General features: G+C 45.0%; 1 protein-coding gene across 1 annotated transcript in view; it reads left to right on the top strand.

Moving 5' to 3' along the window:
- dnah2 (dynein, axonemal, heavy chain 2) overlaps positions 1–14968 on the top strand; it is a gene marked incomplete at both ends in the record, with an annotated part of 509699 nt that overhangs the window by 140537 nt on the left and 354194 nt on the right. The window contains 1 exon segment of the mRNA XM_084326360.1: positions 9675–9811. Coding sequence (XP_084182486.1) covers positions 9675–9811 — 137 coding nt within the window.

Genomic DNA, 14968 nt, shown 5'->3' on the forward strand with positions numbered 1-14968 from the left:
ATAAGTAAGAGTAGGTCATCCATTATAGTGTCAATTGCCTTTTAAGTAGAAGAACATCTATTTTTGCTTTGACTTTGGTTTGACTTTAGAATAAAGTTGAGGTTTTTCTTTTTCTATTCTCCACCTCTCCCCTCCTCTGCTCTCCTCTCCCCTTCTCTCCCATCCGCTCCCCTCCCCTCCTCTCCTCCCCTCCCCTCCCCTCCTCTCCTTCTCTCCTCCCCTCCCCTCCCATCCTCTCCCATCCCCTCCCCTCCTCTCCTCCTCTGCCTCTCTGTAATTGCTCTTCCGCCTCTTAGCCTTCCCGCTAATTCACTGCCTGTCATTACTTGCCACTCGTATTACATCATCCCTGCATGCTATTTATCCCTAACCTGTCCCCCTCTCCGATCACCTGTTCACCCCCCGCTCCGCCACCCATCAGCGACCAGCTGTGTTTGTGTACCGAGCGCCCATGTGCGCCACAGCCCACAATCAGCCCCATCACTCAGTCATTCAGTCAATCGCCTGCTGTTGGGAGAAAGAGAGAGAGTGAGAGAGAGTGTGTTTGCATGCTTTTTCCTTGATATCTTCTTTTTTCTTCCCCGGACGTTATCATCTGGGAGGACGTCATATTCCTGCCATCTCTTTTTTACATCTCTCCGTGAAATCTCTCTCCTCTTTCTTATTCATATCAGTCAGGATTTGCAGAGCAGTTGGGCCTCTCTGCTGTGTGCCATCTGCTCAGATTGTGCGTGCACGTGCACGTGCGTGTGTACTGTATTTGTTTGTGTGTGTGTGTGTGTGTGTGTGTGTGTGTGTGTGTGTGTGTGTGTGTGTGTGTGTGTGTGTGTGTGTGTGTGTGTGTGTGTGTGTGTGTGTGTGTGTGTGTGTGTGTGTGTGTGTGTGTCTGTGTGTCTGTGTGTGTGTGTGTGTGTGTGTTTGACTACAGCTGCTGTGTGTGTGTGTGTGTGTGTGTGTGTGTGTGTGTGTGTGTGTGTGTGTGTGTGTGTGTGTGTGTGTGTGTGTGTGTGTGTGTGTGTGTGTGTGTGTGTGTGTGTGTGTGTGTGTGTGTGTGTGTGTGTGTGTGTGTGTGTGTGTGTGTGTGTGTGTGTGTGTGTGTGTGTGTGTGTGTTTGACTACAGCTGCTGTGTGTGTGTTCATCTTTACCTCCTACTTGTGTTCTATCCCACATCCAGTCCCACAGGGCTGCTTGACAGGTTGACTCGTCAGATGTGTGTTTGTATTTCAGATTCAGATTCAGATTTAGAGTTTTATTTGCCACATGGAAACAATACAATCATAGAGTTTTTCATACAAAATCATAAATACCATACCATATCTGTCTTATGGTCTCACTCACGTCTGGGAGCGGCTCATCATGGCTCCTTTCTTTTCATTGTTTCTTTCCTCGATTGCCTCGCCCTTCTTTTATGTTCAACGTAGACCTATATATCTGTTCACGCGGGGATCGGCGGTGTGAGCGTTTCACTAGAATTTGCTACTAAAAATAAACGTGTGTGTGAAGCGGAAAAAAGATTCACGAGCACAGTGTGTGCGAGTAAAGATTACAAGTACCATCATCGGTTGCATGTAGATCAGTGGTTGCATTGAGCAAAAGAATCCACTCGACTACCAGGACCTGTTGCTCAGATCTGACGTAATTTCACTGGTTTTACGTGGTTTTGCGTCAGCAATGTTCAGAAAAGTTTTATTGGATAATAGCAGCAAACATTCCAAAGTCTGGCTGAGCTTAACCAAAAAGATGGAATACAGAAAAAGACTAGGGCTGACCCCTATTAGTAGAATAGTCTACTAATCGATCGAAAGGAGCCGTAGTCGACTGCCAACCTCTTAGTCAAATACAAAAAAATAAATAAAATAAAAATCTTTTTCTTTTATCATTATTTCCAGAAGAAAAGAGGCCTAGACTTTTCATAGTCGACTAATAGTCGACTATCGGCAAATTTCGGCCAATCATAGTCGACTATCCAAATCCTTAGTCGGGGACAGCCCTAGAACAGACGTACCTCCAGAATGATGTTGTGAACAGACGTACCTCCAGAATGACAAAGTACTGACTATGTGAGCCACTCGAGTATAAAAATATACTGCTCACATGCGTCTTTTATATTAGAGGTGTTATATTAGAGGTGTTATATTAGAGGTGTTATATTAGAGGTGTTATATTAGAGGTTTTATATTAGAGATGTTATATTAGAGGTGTTATATTAGAGGTGTTATATTAGAGGTTTTATATTAGAGGTGTTATATTAGAGGTGTTATATTAGAGGTGTTATATTAGAGGTGTTATATTAGAGGTGTTATATTAGAGGTTTTATATTAGCGGTGTTATATTAGAGGTGTTATATTAGAGGTGTTATATTAGAGGTGTTATATTAGAGGTATCCTAGATGCAAGTTCACAGAGCACCCTACCCAGTTCATCCCCAGACACCCCTATTAAATATAACTCCTTTCACTTTTAGCTATGACGGGGAAGATGAACAAAGAGAGCGCATGAATGTCACTGAGCAATGAATGGCTTCCTTGGCAACGGTTGTCTCCTCCTTCAGGTACTAGCTAAGTTATTATCCACAGCAATATTAATGAATTTAATGAGCCTCCTTTTATATATTCCTGTCATAATGCATCAGCAACGGATGACAAAAACTAGTTACAGCAAGTTAAGAGAGAAAGATATCTTCATGTCATGGTTCACAATTTACTGACAAAAAATTATAATAATAAATAATACAATTTATTTGGAGGCGCCTTTCAAAACACCCAAGGTCACCTTGCAGGGCATAAATCTATAACCAAAATCTGGCAAGAATGAAAGGTCGAATAGTTTTGGTTCTTGATATTTAATTTTCTCCTCCACCAAAGATATTAGAATCGGAATAGAGATTTGATAAGAACTGGATTCAATAAGCAGAATCGATAGTATGAATAAAGTCCAAACGATTCCCAACGCCCACTGAAGAAATAAGTATTGGTACGAACATCCTGACGTTTCTTTGTGTGCAAAGTCTTTCATTTAGAAGCACATGTGCTCCTGGGGAAAAAGGTACACGTCAAGCCCTGTTTCCTGGTCTCAAATCATGACTCTCAATTAGGTGCCAAATCATGTCTTTCTTTCTTTTGTTCTTTCTTTCTTTCTTTCTTTCTTTCTTTCTTTCTTTCTTTCTTTCTTTCTTTCTTTCTTTCTTTCTTTCTTTCTTTCTTTCTTTCTTTCTTTCTTTCTTTCTTTCTTTCTTTCTTTCTTTCTTTCTTTCTTTCTTTCTCTCTCTCTCCCCCCTCCCCCTCTCTCTATCTCTTGCTCTCTCTCTCTCTCTCTCTCTCTCTCTCTCTCTCTCTCTCTCTCTCTCTCTCTCTCTCTCTCTCTCTCTCTCTCTCTTTCTCTTTCTCTCTCTCTCTCTCTCTCTCTCTCTCTCTCTCTCTCTCTCTCTCTCTCTCTCTCTCTCTCTCTCTCTCTCTCTCTCTCTCTCTCTCTCTCTCTCTCTATCTCTCTCTCTCTCTCTCTCTCTCTCTCTCTCTCTCTCTCTCTCTCTCTCTCTCTCTCTCTCTCTCTCTCTCTCTCTCTCTCATCTGTGGTGTGTAATGAAACCACATGTGTTCAGGGTTCGTGTTTAATATCAAGGGGAATCGTGCCTTTCATCCATTTTGCTGCATATTGTGTGTCTCTGGAAAGTGCTTTGAATTCTCTCAATTCTCTCAGACTAATTTGATCTTTCAAAAGATAGGCTTTTATCCCACTATAGCCAAATTGCTACAGCCGTATCCTACCTGTTTCGGGCTCGCCGCCAAATCCATCTTTTCGAGTGGTCAAGAGTGCAGAGAGCAGTAGTTAGTTATGCTGAAGCAAAAATAAATAAATGCTGTATCTATTTAGCCTAGATAATCTATTCAGGTCATAAACAACATATCCCTCTCACTGGAACTCACTGGCGGACTCAGGGGCGGGGGGCAGGGGGGCAATCGCCCCCCCCTGGTGCCCCCACGGTTGAAAAACGCGCACTAAAGTGCCCTTTTGAGTGAAAAAACTATAGAGGATGTGCCCCTCCATGGTCTAAACTTGACCATGTGCCCCCACAGTTGAAAACATTACGCTAAACCTAAAGTGCCCTTTTGAGTAGCAAAAGCGAGAGGATGTGCCCATTGGTGCCCTTCCAATGGTTAAACTTGACTATGTGCCCCCATAGCTGAAAATATCATGCTAAAATGGCATTTTGAGTGGCGAAAATGAGAGGACAACTGCCTCTTTGAACTGCTGCGGTCAGGCAAGCGATACCAGAGACTCAGAAGAAGCTTCTATCCCCAGGCCATCAGGTTGCTCAACGAACAATAACACTATGCAACAACCATCAAAAGCACTCACAGCACACACATCCACACGCACACACTCACTTTAAACAAACAACTCACTGCAGCACCCACTCTACAGACTTTAGAACACCTAAACACACTTTATATTTATTGGCAAAGAATTTGCACTACAACCCATAACTCATCCCATTTCTGCTTTGCACTGTATAGTATATTGTATGGTAACTCAGTTACTTCTACTCTGCATTGAACATTGTACATATGTACATACTGAACACTTGTGTCTACGTACGTGACTTCAATTTTATACTTGCTATACTTATTTTATTTTATACTTATCCTTTTGTCTAGCACAGTCTCTGGAGCGTAACAGAAAGAAGCATTTTGACAACTAATAAAGAAACTTGAAACTTGAACTTGGTGCCATTCCAATGGTCTAAACTTGACCCAGACGGTTAAATAATGTCACACAAAAGTGTTAGCTACAACTCTGAGCAGCCCTGTCACAATATTCCATCCATTTAAATGTTCAGTTTTAGACACATCCCCTCTTGAATGTTCAGATGCCAGAGGGCTTAATGCAGTCTGAGCTGTAACCCTGCATCCTACTGCTGCTGTGTGTGAGGTAGGTAATACATCAAGCTTTCTTTGAAGTAGCAAAGATTGAGTTTGTTTTTACCAATTATGCATTACTAAATACACTATTAGTATTTAGTAATGCATAATTGGTCAAACAAACTCAATCTTTGTACACTGCAAGTGCTTTTATTGATGGCAGTATGTTTTAGCGTAGGCTAGCTGTATTACTACTGTAGCTAGCTAACTAAACAGGTACCTTGCTTAGCTGATTCTATGCTAACCTGTGTTCTCAATTTAGAAATAAAGTGTACAAATTATTTTAGGATTATTTGCACAAAATATACTAGCACTTTAAAATGCAGTGTGAATTGCTTTTTAAAGCTAATTTAAGAGTGGTAGTAAACCCCAAAATTGGCCTTTTTGTTTTCGTTTTTGAGGACTGCATACTTTTTTTGCAAACCAAAATACTATACTTTATACTTATACCACATGCATGAGCCTGGTCTCTTTTGAAAGATGACATTTTGGAGTTTCTGATACAATAAGGAAAACTCACATTTACTGCTAATGAAATAGAGTAACATAGGTCTGAACTTGAGTTGTAGATAAACTTGTTACTCATGTTTTTCTGTAGTAGTCCAGAAGTAGTATTTCCCCAGAATGACTGGAGGCTTAAAAAACACCCAAGATCCATAGCCTGAAGTCTTATGTAGATCATAAAGATCCGTTCAGAAATGAGTGATTAGGAGTGATTTTGGTAAACTGTGTACAAAAGAAAAGCTCAGTTTTCTCATAGACGTCAACTAATTCTGTGGTTTTTCTCTTCCTGTTTTCGCTCGTGACTTTTCACCTAGATCCCTGATTCGTACATCCCCAGGTGGGGTATCATTGGAAAGCCACACTCATTGGATACAACCCTGTCCAATCATTTTCGAGATCGCCAAATGATTGACGGAACTAGAGCCCCAAGAGTCGGGAGTAGTAATTTATGCAAATGACATGTCGTCAGCCTGTGACTGCAACTTCCTGTTTGCGGACGACTCAGCCCTGCTGGTCTCTGACAAGAACAAGTTGCAGGTTGAAAAAACCCTCAGCTCGGAACTAGGCAAAATCTGCATATGGCTCGCTGATAACAAACTATCATTACACATGGGCAAAACAGAGTCCATTCTCTTCGGTTCAAATAACAAACTCAGCAAGTCCGACGGCTTCTCAGTTACAGTGGGTGACAATATTGTCACAAGGAAAGACAAAATTACCTACCTGGTTTCCATCCTAGAGGCAAATCTTTCCTGTGACAAAATGGCATCCAATGTAATAAAAAAAGTCAACCAACGAACTAGATTCTTGTACCGGATCTCCTCACTGGTAAACAAGAATACCCTGAAGACTCTGGCAGGAGCACTCATTCAAGGGTACTACGACTATGCATGCACCTCATGGTACCAAAGCACCTCAAAGGCGCTTAAAACAAGATTACAAACATCACAAAACAAACTGGTCAGACTACTATTTGACCTTACCCCCAGAACCCACCTCACCCCTGCCCACTTTGACAACCTAGGATGGCTTAGAGTAGACGACAGAGTACAGCAACTTGCAATGGGCCTGGTCTACAAGATACACTATATGACTAAGGTACCCATGTACATGTCAAAATACTTCCCAAAGGTCAGTGAATACCACAACCACGACACCAGAGGAAGCTCAACAAACTAAACACGTTTCGCAATTATGCCACATCAATGTGGAACGCCCTACCCAAAGCTGTAAAGGAATGTGAATCCCTACCCACATTCAAAACCGCTCTTAAAGAGCACCTACGGGAGGCTGCAATTCAAAACTGGCCACCGTAAATGCCCAAAACCCCCACCACCTCCTAATAGACAGTCTCCTCCCCACCGCATGTATATATTCCCTCCCGCCGTATGTATATTTCTCTCCCACCCACCCACCCACCCACCCACCCCCTCTTAAAGTACAGTCCCCTCTCCATCATATGTATATACTCTGTCAGGATCTAGGGGTAACAGTACTGTATATTTGAATACCGTTTATATCACAAATGTATCAGTACTAAATACCTATGTCCCTATGCCATAAATGTCATGTATGTTGTGTATGTCATAAATGTCTATATGAATTGAAAATGGGGGACCCTGATGGAAACAAGACAAACGTCTTTCTCAGGTCTGCATCCCCTTAACAATTGTGTGTATTGAGCCGTACTGTATTGTACCCATTCTGCTATCTGTTAAATAAAGTTTTCATTCATTCATTCATTCAGTATTTGCGCAATACCGTGTACTGTACATCGTGCAAGCCTCACATATCGGCATGGAACTCGAGAACCGCTGAATGGATTTTGTCACCTGAAAGGGCTATCGACAGGCAACTAATGGGGCTTTAATTCGAATTTTAATTGTATTAAAAAATATGCACAACCAAGCCACTAGAGGTCGCCAAAGTGCAGGTGGGAAAATCGTCCTCAAGAGGGCCCACATGTGGGCCCCCACCTGATAAGTTGGTTTAGCATTGGCCTATATTCTATGATTACAGAATGCCAAGGAGAGAAATAAATCGGAAGAATATTAAAAAACAGCTGAAAAATGAAAAAAGCTTCTCTTTGAAAAATTGGTTCCAAAGCAGCAATAGTAAGGGAGGAGATAAGGATACAGGTATGTATTTGTAAGTCTGCACTACTAGATACATGTACAAGCTTGTCTCACAGAGCCATAGTTTGGATTATAACTGAGAATCTGGTGCTAACATGGTCAATAATGCTTATTTTTTACAGAAAAATGTGTCTTAAACATTTAAATTGACCAACCATAGACCCTTTTTATTCCAATCAAGGCAAGAGGGCTAGTGGTGGTAGTGCTATGTCATATTATTTTATAATACAATTATAACATTGTAGGCTACAGTTTGAATATTGAAATGATGATGATTCAATCATTCAGAAATTATTCAAACGACACAACAACAAATAACTTGAATGCTCTCCTGTTGCCATTAAAATATCCCACTGATCCAGCCAGTATCCAGGCAGGTACAATATATTAAGTTTAATGGAGAGAATGGGGAAGATAGAGAGGGGGGAGGGAGAGATAGAAGAGAGGAGAATGATAGGACAGGATGAGAGAAGGAGAGGAGAGGACATGAGGAGAGAAGGAGAGGAGAGAAGGGGAGTACAGGAGGAGAGAAGGGGAGTATAGGAGGACAGAAGGAGAGGACAGGAGGAGAGAAGGAGAGTTAGGAGAAAGAAAGGAAGAAGCTCAACGGCACTCAAATTAACTTTAACTGTTAAACTGTTTTATATCCTGTAAAATACTGTATATGTTGTAAATAGCTTTTAAAAAATAGGTTCACTATTTTTCAACCCAGACCATATTAAAATGCTGTTTCCCAAATATTTATATTCCTCGCTGATATCTTTAGCATTGAGATATGTACCACTGCAGCAATGGTTAGGCCTTCAAACACCATAATCTACTTTTCAAACACTATGATCAATACACTTTTCAAACACCATGATCATTTACTTTTCAAACACCATGATAAATCTACTTTTCAAACACCATGACAATGAGGTGAAATAAACATTTGAAAGGTGTATTGTTCCCTGTGTGTTTTTATCATAGAGGTGCGTTATACTATTAATCTGGCTTGTCTATGTTATTCTAATGTTAATCTTAATCAAGGATGAACACTATCTCACCATAAATGACACATCATAGCTTTTTGCTCACTGATGGGGTCCCATGTTGTGCAGTAGGTGCCTTTTTTTCTTTTCGCCCCTGCCCTTCAAACATCCTGAGTCCGCCACTGCTGGAACTGGTAGCCTAGCTTTAGTTAGGTCACATCTTGCAGCAGGTCTGGCTTTGTCACACTTAATCACAACAATATATCCTGCACCACATGGATCTGAGCGAGTGTCACAGTTTGTCAACCTGTTTAAATGCACAGCCTTGAAGGGTCATAGGTTCACAGTGTCTGTGGCTTTGATTGCAATTCGTGGAAATAGCAGTTTATGTCTTGGAAGCCTCCTGATGAGAATTTCATGTTTTCTTTGAGTGGAGGTTATGTCGTCATCTTCTCCCCAGACACAGGTGCTGTCCAAATCTAAATGAATATTAATAGAAATGCATAAGAGTTTTCTATATAGATTCTAACATATGAATAAGTAAAAACAAATACTATTCTGTATATTTCCAACCAATGTATAAATCCATGGAAATAAACTTAGCGTATACCGCATAAACTCGAACCTACGTATAAAGTAATAGAAATATAGAAATACGGAGAGCCGTTGTCAATCACTGTATGTGTTTTGGTGTAAGCCTGTTACTGCATTCTTTCTTAGTCTACCTACCTTTCTCAAGTCAACACACACACTGACCTATTCTCTTTTTCTCTCTCTCTCTCTCTCTCTCTCTCTCTCTCTCTCTCTCTCTCTCTCTCTCTCTCTCTCTCTCTCTCTCTCTCTATCTCTCTCTCTCTCTCTCTCTCTCTCTCTCTCTCTTCCTCTTCCTCTTCCTCTTCCTCTATAAAGTAATAGAAATATAGAAATACGGAGAGCCGTTGTCAATCACTGTATGTGTTTTGGTGTAAGCCTGTTACTGCATTCTTTCTTAGTCTACCTACCTTTCTCAAGTCAACACACACACTGACCTATTCTCTTTTTCTCTCTCTCTCTCTCTCTCTCTCTCTCTCTCTCTCTCTCTCTCTCTCTCTCTCTCTCTCTCTCTCTCTCTCTCTCTCTCTCTCTCTCCCCCACCCCCCCCACAGACGAGAAGCCAGATGAGAAGTGGATCGTGTTTGACGGGCCCGTGGACACCCTGTGGATTGAGAGCATGAACTCGGTCATGGACGACAACAAGGTGCTCACCCTCATCAACGGGGAGAGGATCTCTATGCCGGAGCAGGTGAGCGGGCAGCGGGAGAGAAGCCCAGAGCTGATCACCGCAGCAGGCAGCTGGACACAACGTGTGGGAGGTGTTGGGCGGGGCTCACGACACGGCAGGGGCGCTCGCGTGTTCAAAACTCATGTAGGTGCTTTCAAAAATCAAATAGTTACAAAATCCGCCCATTTTCGCCCAAAAAACATCCAAAACCGGCAAAAAAGAAATTCTTGGCATCTCTTAGTGCCCCCCTGTGCCCCAGTAGAGTGCTTGGTCTAGATACGCCCCTGGGTGCTTTCAGTGTTGTAGTCGAGTCACTAATCTCAGCCTGAGGCGAGTGCGAGTCGAGTCCCCTTTATTACCCGAGTCCGAGTCCAAGTCATCAAGGTTGAGTCCACTCCACTCTGGCAGTCGAAGAGTTGACGTACACATAAAAAAAGGTCTACATTAAACATAAATGACACAGCGGTCGCGATTTCAAAGGGAGTTTATTTACTTTGTGACACAATAGCCAAACAAATGCACTAGCCATCAATATCTTATGCCAAATAATTAGGGCCAATTACAATTTTTTTTTTTTTTATTTATTAGGGATGTTCGATATTGGCTTTTTAACCGATATCCGATATACCGATATTGTCCAACTCTTAATTTCCGATACCGATATATGCAGGTTTTCCCCCCCAAAAAAACGGAATCTGTTCAGGTAATTAACATTACATATCTCTTGTCGTGGAATTAACACAACATTATGCATGCTTTTGACAATAAATTAAATAAGAATTAGTTCTTACTTGCTTGCCTGGGTAAATAAAGGTTAAAGAAATGTAAAAAAAAAAAGGAAGATATATTTTTTTTGAAAACCGATACCGATCATTTTCGATATTACATTTTAATGCCAATATCGGCCGATAATATGGGTAGGCCGATAATATCGGACATCCCTAATATTTATCAATTAACAAGTCCGAGTCCTCACCTGCACCTTCCGAGTCTGAATGCGGTCGATGCTGGAGTCCGAGTCCTCAGTGCTCAAGTGGAGTCACGAGTCCTGAGTCCTACAACACTGGGTGCTTTGCAGTCGCACGGTGACACTTGGGATCAATTAAATGGTGATGTGTGCAGGATCTTCTTCATGTTACGGAGGTTACAACTACAACTACCAATGGTAACGAAGGTTATCCTATAACCCTAGTTACCATTGGTAGTTGTAGTTGTAACCTAATACTGGTGGAGCGTCTCGCTCTGCCATTGCCATTGAGATATCATCTCCATGCACATATTGTGCACGTGAAAAAGTTGACACATGCACGTCACTTGCACATGACCATGCCTACTCCCGTGTGTTCCTACAAAACACAGGAAGTGGTCACGCTTACACCCTTCCAAGTCTGCATTCCATGCGTGAAAAACATCCAAGGGTCCTCAGGGCGCTGAAGAGCGAGACGCTCCGCCAGTATTCATATAACTAGGGTTATAGGATAACCTTTGTTATATTACATCTGGCTCGTGTCTCGCTCTGCCATTGAGATCAACAGGGGCAGAGCGGACGCGTGGCCACGTCAAATGCAGCCCCTGAGGGCCCATAAGCCCCTGACCAGGGGGGGAGGGGAGTCCCGTCCACCCGCCCCGTCCTAACGAGGGGGGGGGGGGAGGCAGTCAACTCCGACCAATGTGCGAAAAAGGGAACCAGTCACCCTAGATCGCACAGTGCAAGCGGGACCGCGTGTGTTTATGTTTGTTTATGTTTATTAAAGGATCCCCATTAGAGACTCATGAAAGAGCCTCTAGTGTTCCTGGGGTCCTGGACAAAAAAAATACAATACAAATGTACAACAAAGAATACGAATACAAATTAAAACAAAACACAAATTAAAAATGAATACAAATATACAAATTCACATTATAAAATCTAACATTCCCGTCAAAAAAAAAAAAAGATAAAATACACAGATAACAGTTACATACTTGACAAAACACAAATTAAAGATTAATACAAATATACAAATTCACATTATAAAATCTAACATTCCCGTCAAACAAAAAAAATATATATATAATACACAGATAACAGTTACATACTTGTGACAGAGCACTCTGCGGTCCACACCCACACACACCTGCTAGCCCACCTGATGGCGGGGTGCAGGAGAGGTGCCGGCCCTCAGGACTGCTTTGGAGACAGAGCCCCCAGACATGTCCATGAGGTAAAACCTAACAAAGGGACCCGGGGAGGACCAGGAGGCCGCAGCGCAGATGTCCTCCACGAGGCCCCCCCAAACAGGGCAGCGGAGGCCGCCACTCCACGAGTGGAGTGCGCCCTTACGCCTGCGGGGAGGACCTGTCCGGCCAAAATGTAGCAGAGGGCAACGCCCTCGCATAACCAATGTGACAGGCGTTGCTTGGACAGCGCCTTACCCGCGTGAGAGCCACCGTAACAAACAAACAGTTGATCGGTAGCCCTGAGATCCTGTGTGCGACTAAGGTAAACCATCAGCGCACGGACAGGACATGACAGGTGAAGGCTCGCCTCCAACTCACTAGCGTGAGGAGGAGGGTGAAAAGCCTAGAGCACAATACTCCTGGAGCGATCAGAGCTCCGGATATTCTTTGGCACAAAGGCCGGATTAGGCCTCAGAGTCGCACTGTTATCGGCCTGAATAGACAGGCACTCTGACCGCACAGCGAGAGCACACATCTCACCCACGCGTTTAGCGGAGGTGATGGCCAGAAGGAACGTGGTCTTGAAAGACAGTCGATCCAATGGCACCTGCTCAAGAGGCTCAAACAGGGCCCCCAACAGCCTTTCCAGGACCAGTTGGAGGTCCTGACTCGGAGACAGAGCACGTTCCACAGGCTTGAGACGCTGTGCGCCAAGCAGGAAACATCTCACGAGAGGGTGGCGTTCTGCCCTCAAAGCCCACATGACAAGACGATATAGCTGCGGAGCATACCTTCACTGTCGAGGCCGACAGCCTATCCAGGATAGACTGGAGGAAGGACAGAACCGAGTCCAGGGGGCAAGACACTGGGTCCAGGCTCCCAACATCACACCACTCTTGAAACATACGTCACTTCCCTGCGTAAACCGCGGTAGTAGATGGAGCGCACGCGTTCTGGATGGTGTTAACCACAGTAGAGTTAAGACGCATCCCCTCCAGATTCACTCTATCAGCAGCCAAGCCATTAGAGGCTGCCCCAGAACAGGAGGCAGAAACAGTGTTCCGCGTGCCTGAGAGAGGGCCCACGGTGACCACGGAACAGGCCACGGCGGGGCCACCAAGAGCTGAATCAGGGCTGGGAACCACACAGCTGTGCCCCGGTCCGGCGCGACCAGGATCAAAGTCCTGCGCTCCTGACGTACCCGCTCCAACAGCTGAGCTATCGGGTGTATGGGTGGGAATGCGTACATAATCCCGGGCGGCCATGGGTACATCGAGAAGGCATCCACTCCCAGAGAGGGGTTGTCCTTCCGACTGACCGAGAACCACAGAGGGCACTGATAGGACTGACTGCTTGCAAACAGGTCCACCGCGGCCTCCCCGAAACTGTCCCAGACCTGTCTGACTATGTCTGGACGTAGTCCCCACTCGTCTGGGTGGGGACCGCCCCGTGACATCACGTCTGCACCCACATTCTCCCTGCCGGGGATGTGGAGAGCCCTCAGGTTGCGCAGATTGAAAGACGTCCATAGCCAGAGTTCGACCGCTGCCCGGTGGAGACGGGGGGAGCGTACCCCTCCCTTTCTGTTGATATACGATGCCGACGTCGTGCTGTCCGTCCTGATCAGAACATGCTCGCCCACCACACGATGGCCGAGCTGTTTGAGGACCAGAAGGACTGCCTTCAATTCCAACACATTGATATGTAGTGCAGAACGGGCAGCATGGTCTTGCCAGCTGCCCCCTACTGCGTCGGTCCGACACGTCCCCCTCATCCCGTGAGGGAGGCGTCGGTGAAGACTGTGACGTGTGATCGCCTGCCGCCCATGGGGACCCCGCTGGTGAGGGCCCCAGGCCCCCCCCAGTGAGAGAGGTCCCCCAGTACTGACATGGGAACATTCAGCTGCTTCCACTTGCCTCTCACAGGGTCTATTTTCATACTGATAAACCACCTCTGTATCCTCCTCATGAAGAGGAGGCCAAGAGGGACCACAATTTGAGCAGATGCCATCATACCGAGTAGGCGCATCACGGACAGCGCCGTAACCATCCTGCCAGGACGGAACCTGCCGAGCGTGCCGAGAATATCCTCTCGCCGCCGCTCTGAGAGGGTTGCCCTCATAGACCTTGAGCTTACAATTAAGCCCAAGTACCCGACCTGTTGACTGGGAAGAGGAGTACTCTCCTTCCAGTTCACAGCAAAACCCAGGCTGGTGAGGAGTTCCACCACCTGCCTGGTATGATACCTGGCGATCTCCTCTGACCGGCTGAGGACCAGAATGTCGTCTAGGGTAGAATAAAATTTGTATCCCCTGACGACGCAGAGGTCCCAGCGCAGTCTCCACGCACTTGGTGAAGGTGCGAGGAGCCAGAGAGTAGCCGAACGGCAGCCTCTGGTACTCGTACGCTATTCCCTGAAAAAGGGAAGCGTAGGTATTTCCTGTGAGGAGGGAAGATCGGGATGTGAAAATATGCATCCTTCAGGTCTATGGAGGTGAACCAGTCTCCCACTCTGCAAGCGCATAACAGGTGTTTTACGGTCAACATTCTGAACCTTCCATGGGACAGGTCCAATATGGGTCTGACACCCCCCCGATTTCTCGGGCACCAGAAAATATCGGGAGTAAACGCCACTCATCGCTTCCTCCCATGGGACCACGACGATGGCCTGCTTCGCCGACAGAGAACGGATCTCGTCGGCCAGAGCTGTCACTGCCGCAGACTCTGACAATAGAGTCTGTATCAAACCCACAAACGGAGGGTGGGGGTGTGCAAACTGCAACACAAGCCCCGCCCTCAGCGTTCTCTCCATCCACACCGACATATGGCACTTCTGTAGCCATACGTGGTAAAAATCCCAAAGCGCCCCCGCTGCCAACTGGCGCTGGTCCGCTAAGAATCGTAGACAGGTGGTCCGGTCCCTCCCGCTGTGCATTGCAAACCCCGGTTTCGCCAACGGCGCAAGCAAGGTATCTCGTGGAGTCGGGATTTCGCACCCTGACTCTACCAACAAGGCAAT

The sequence above is a fragment of the Notolepis coatsorum genome (assembly GCF_963971535.1).
Source record: "Notolepis coatsorum genome assembly, chromosome: 1".
Lineage (NCBI taxonomy): Eukaryota > Metazoa > Chordata > Actinopteri > Aulopiformes > Paralepididae > Notolepis > Notolepis coatsorum.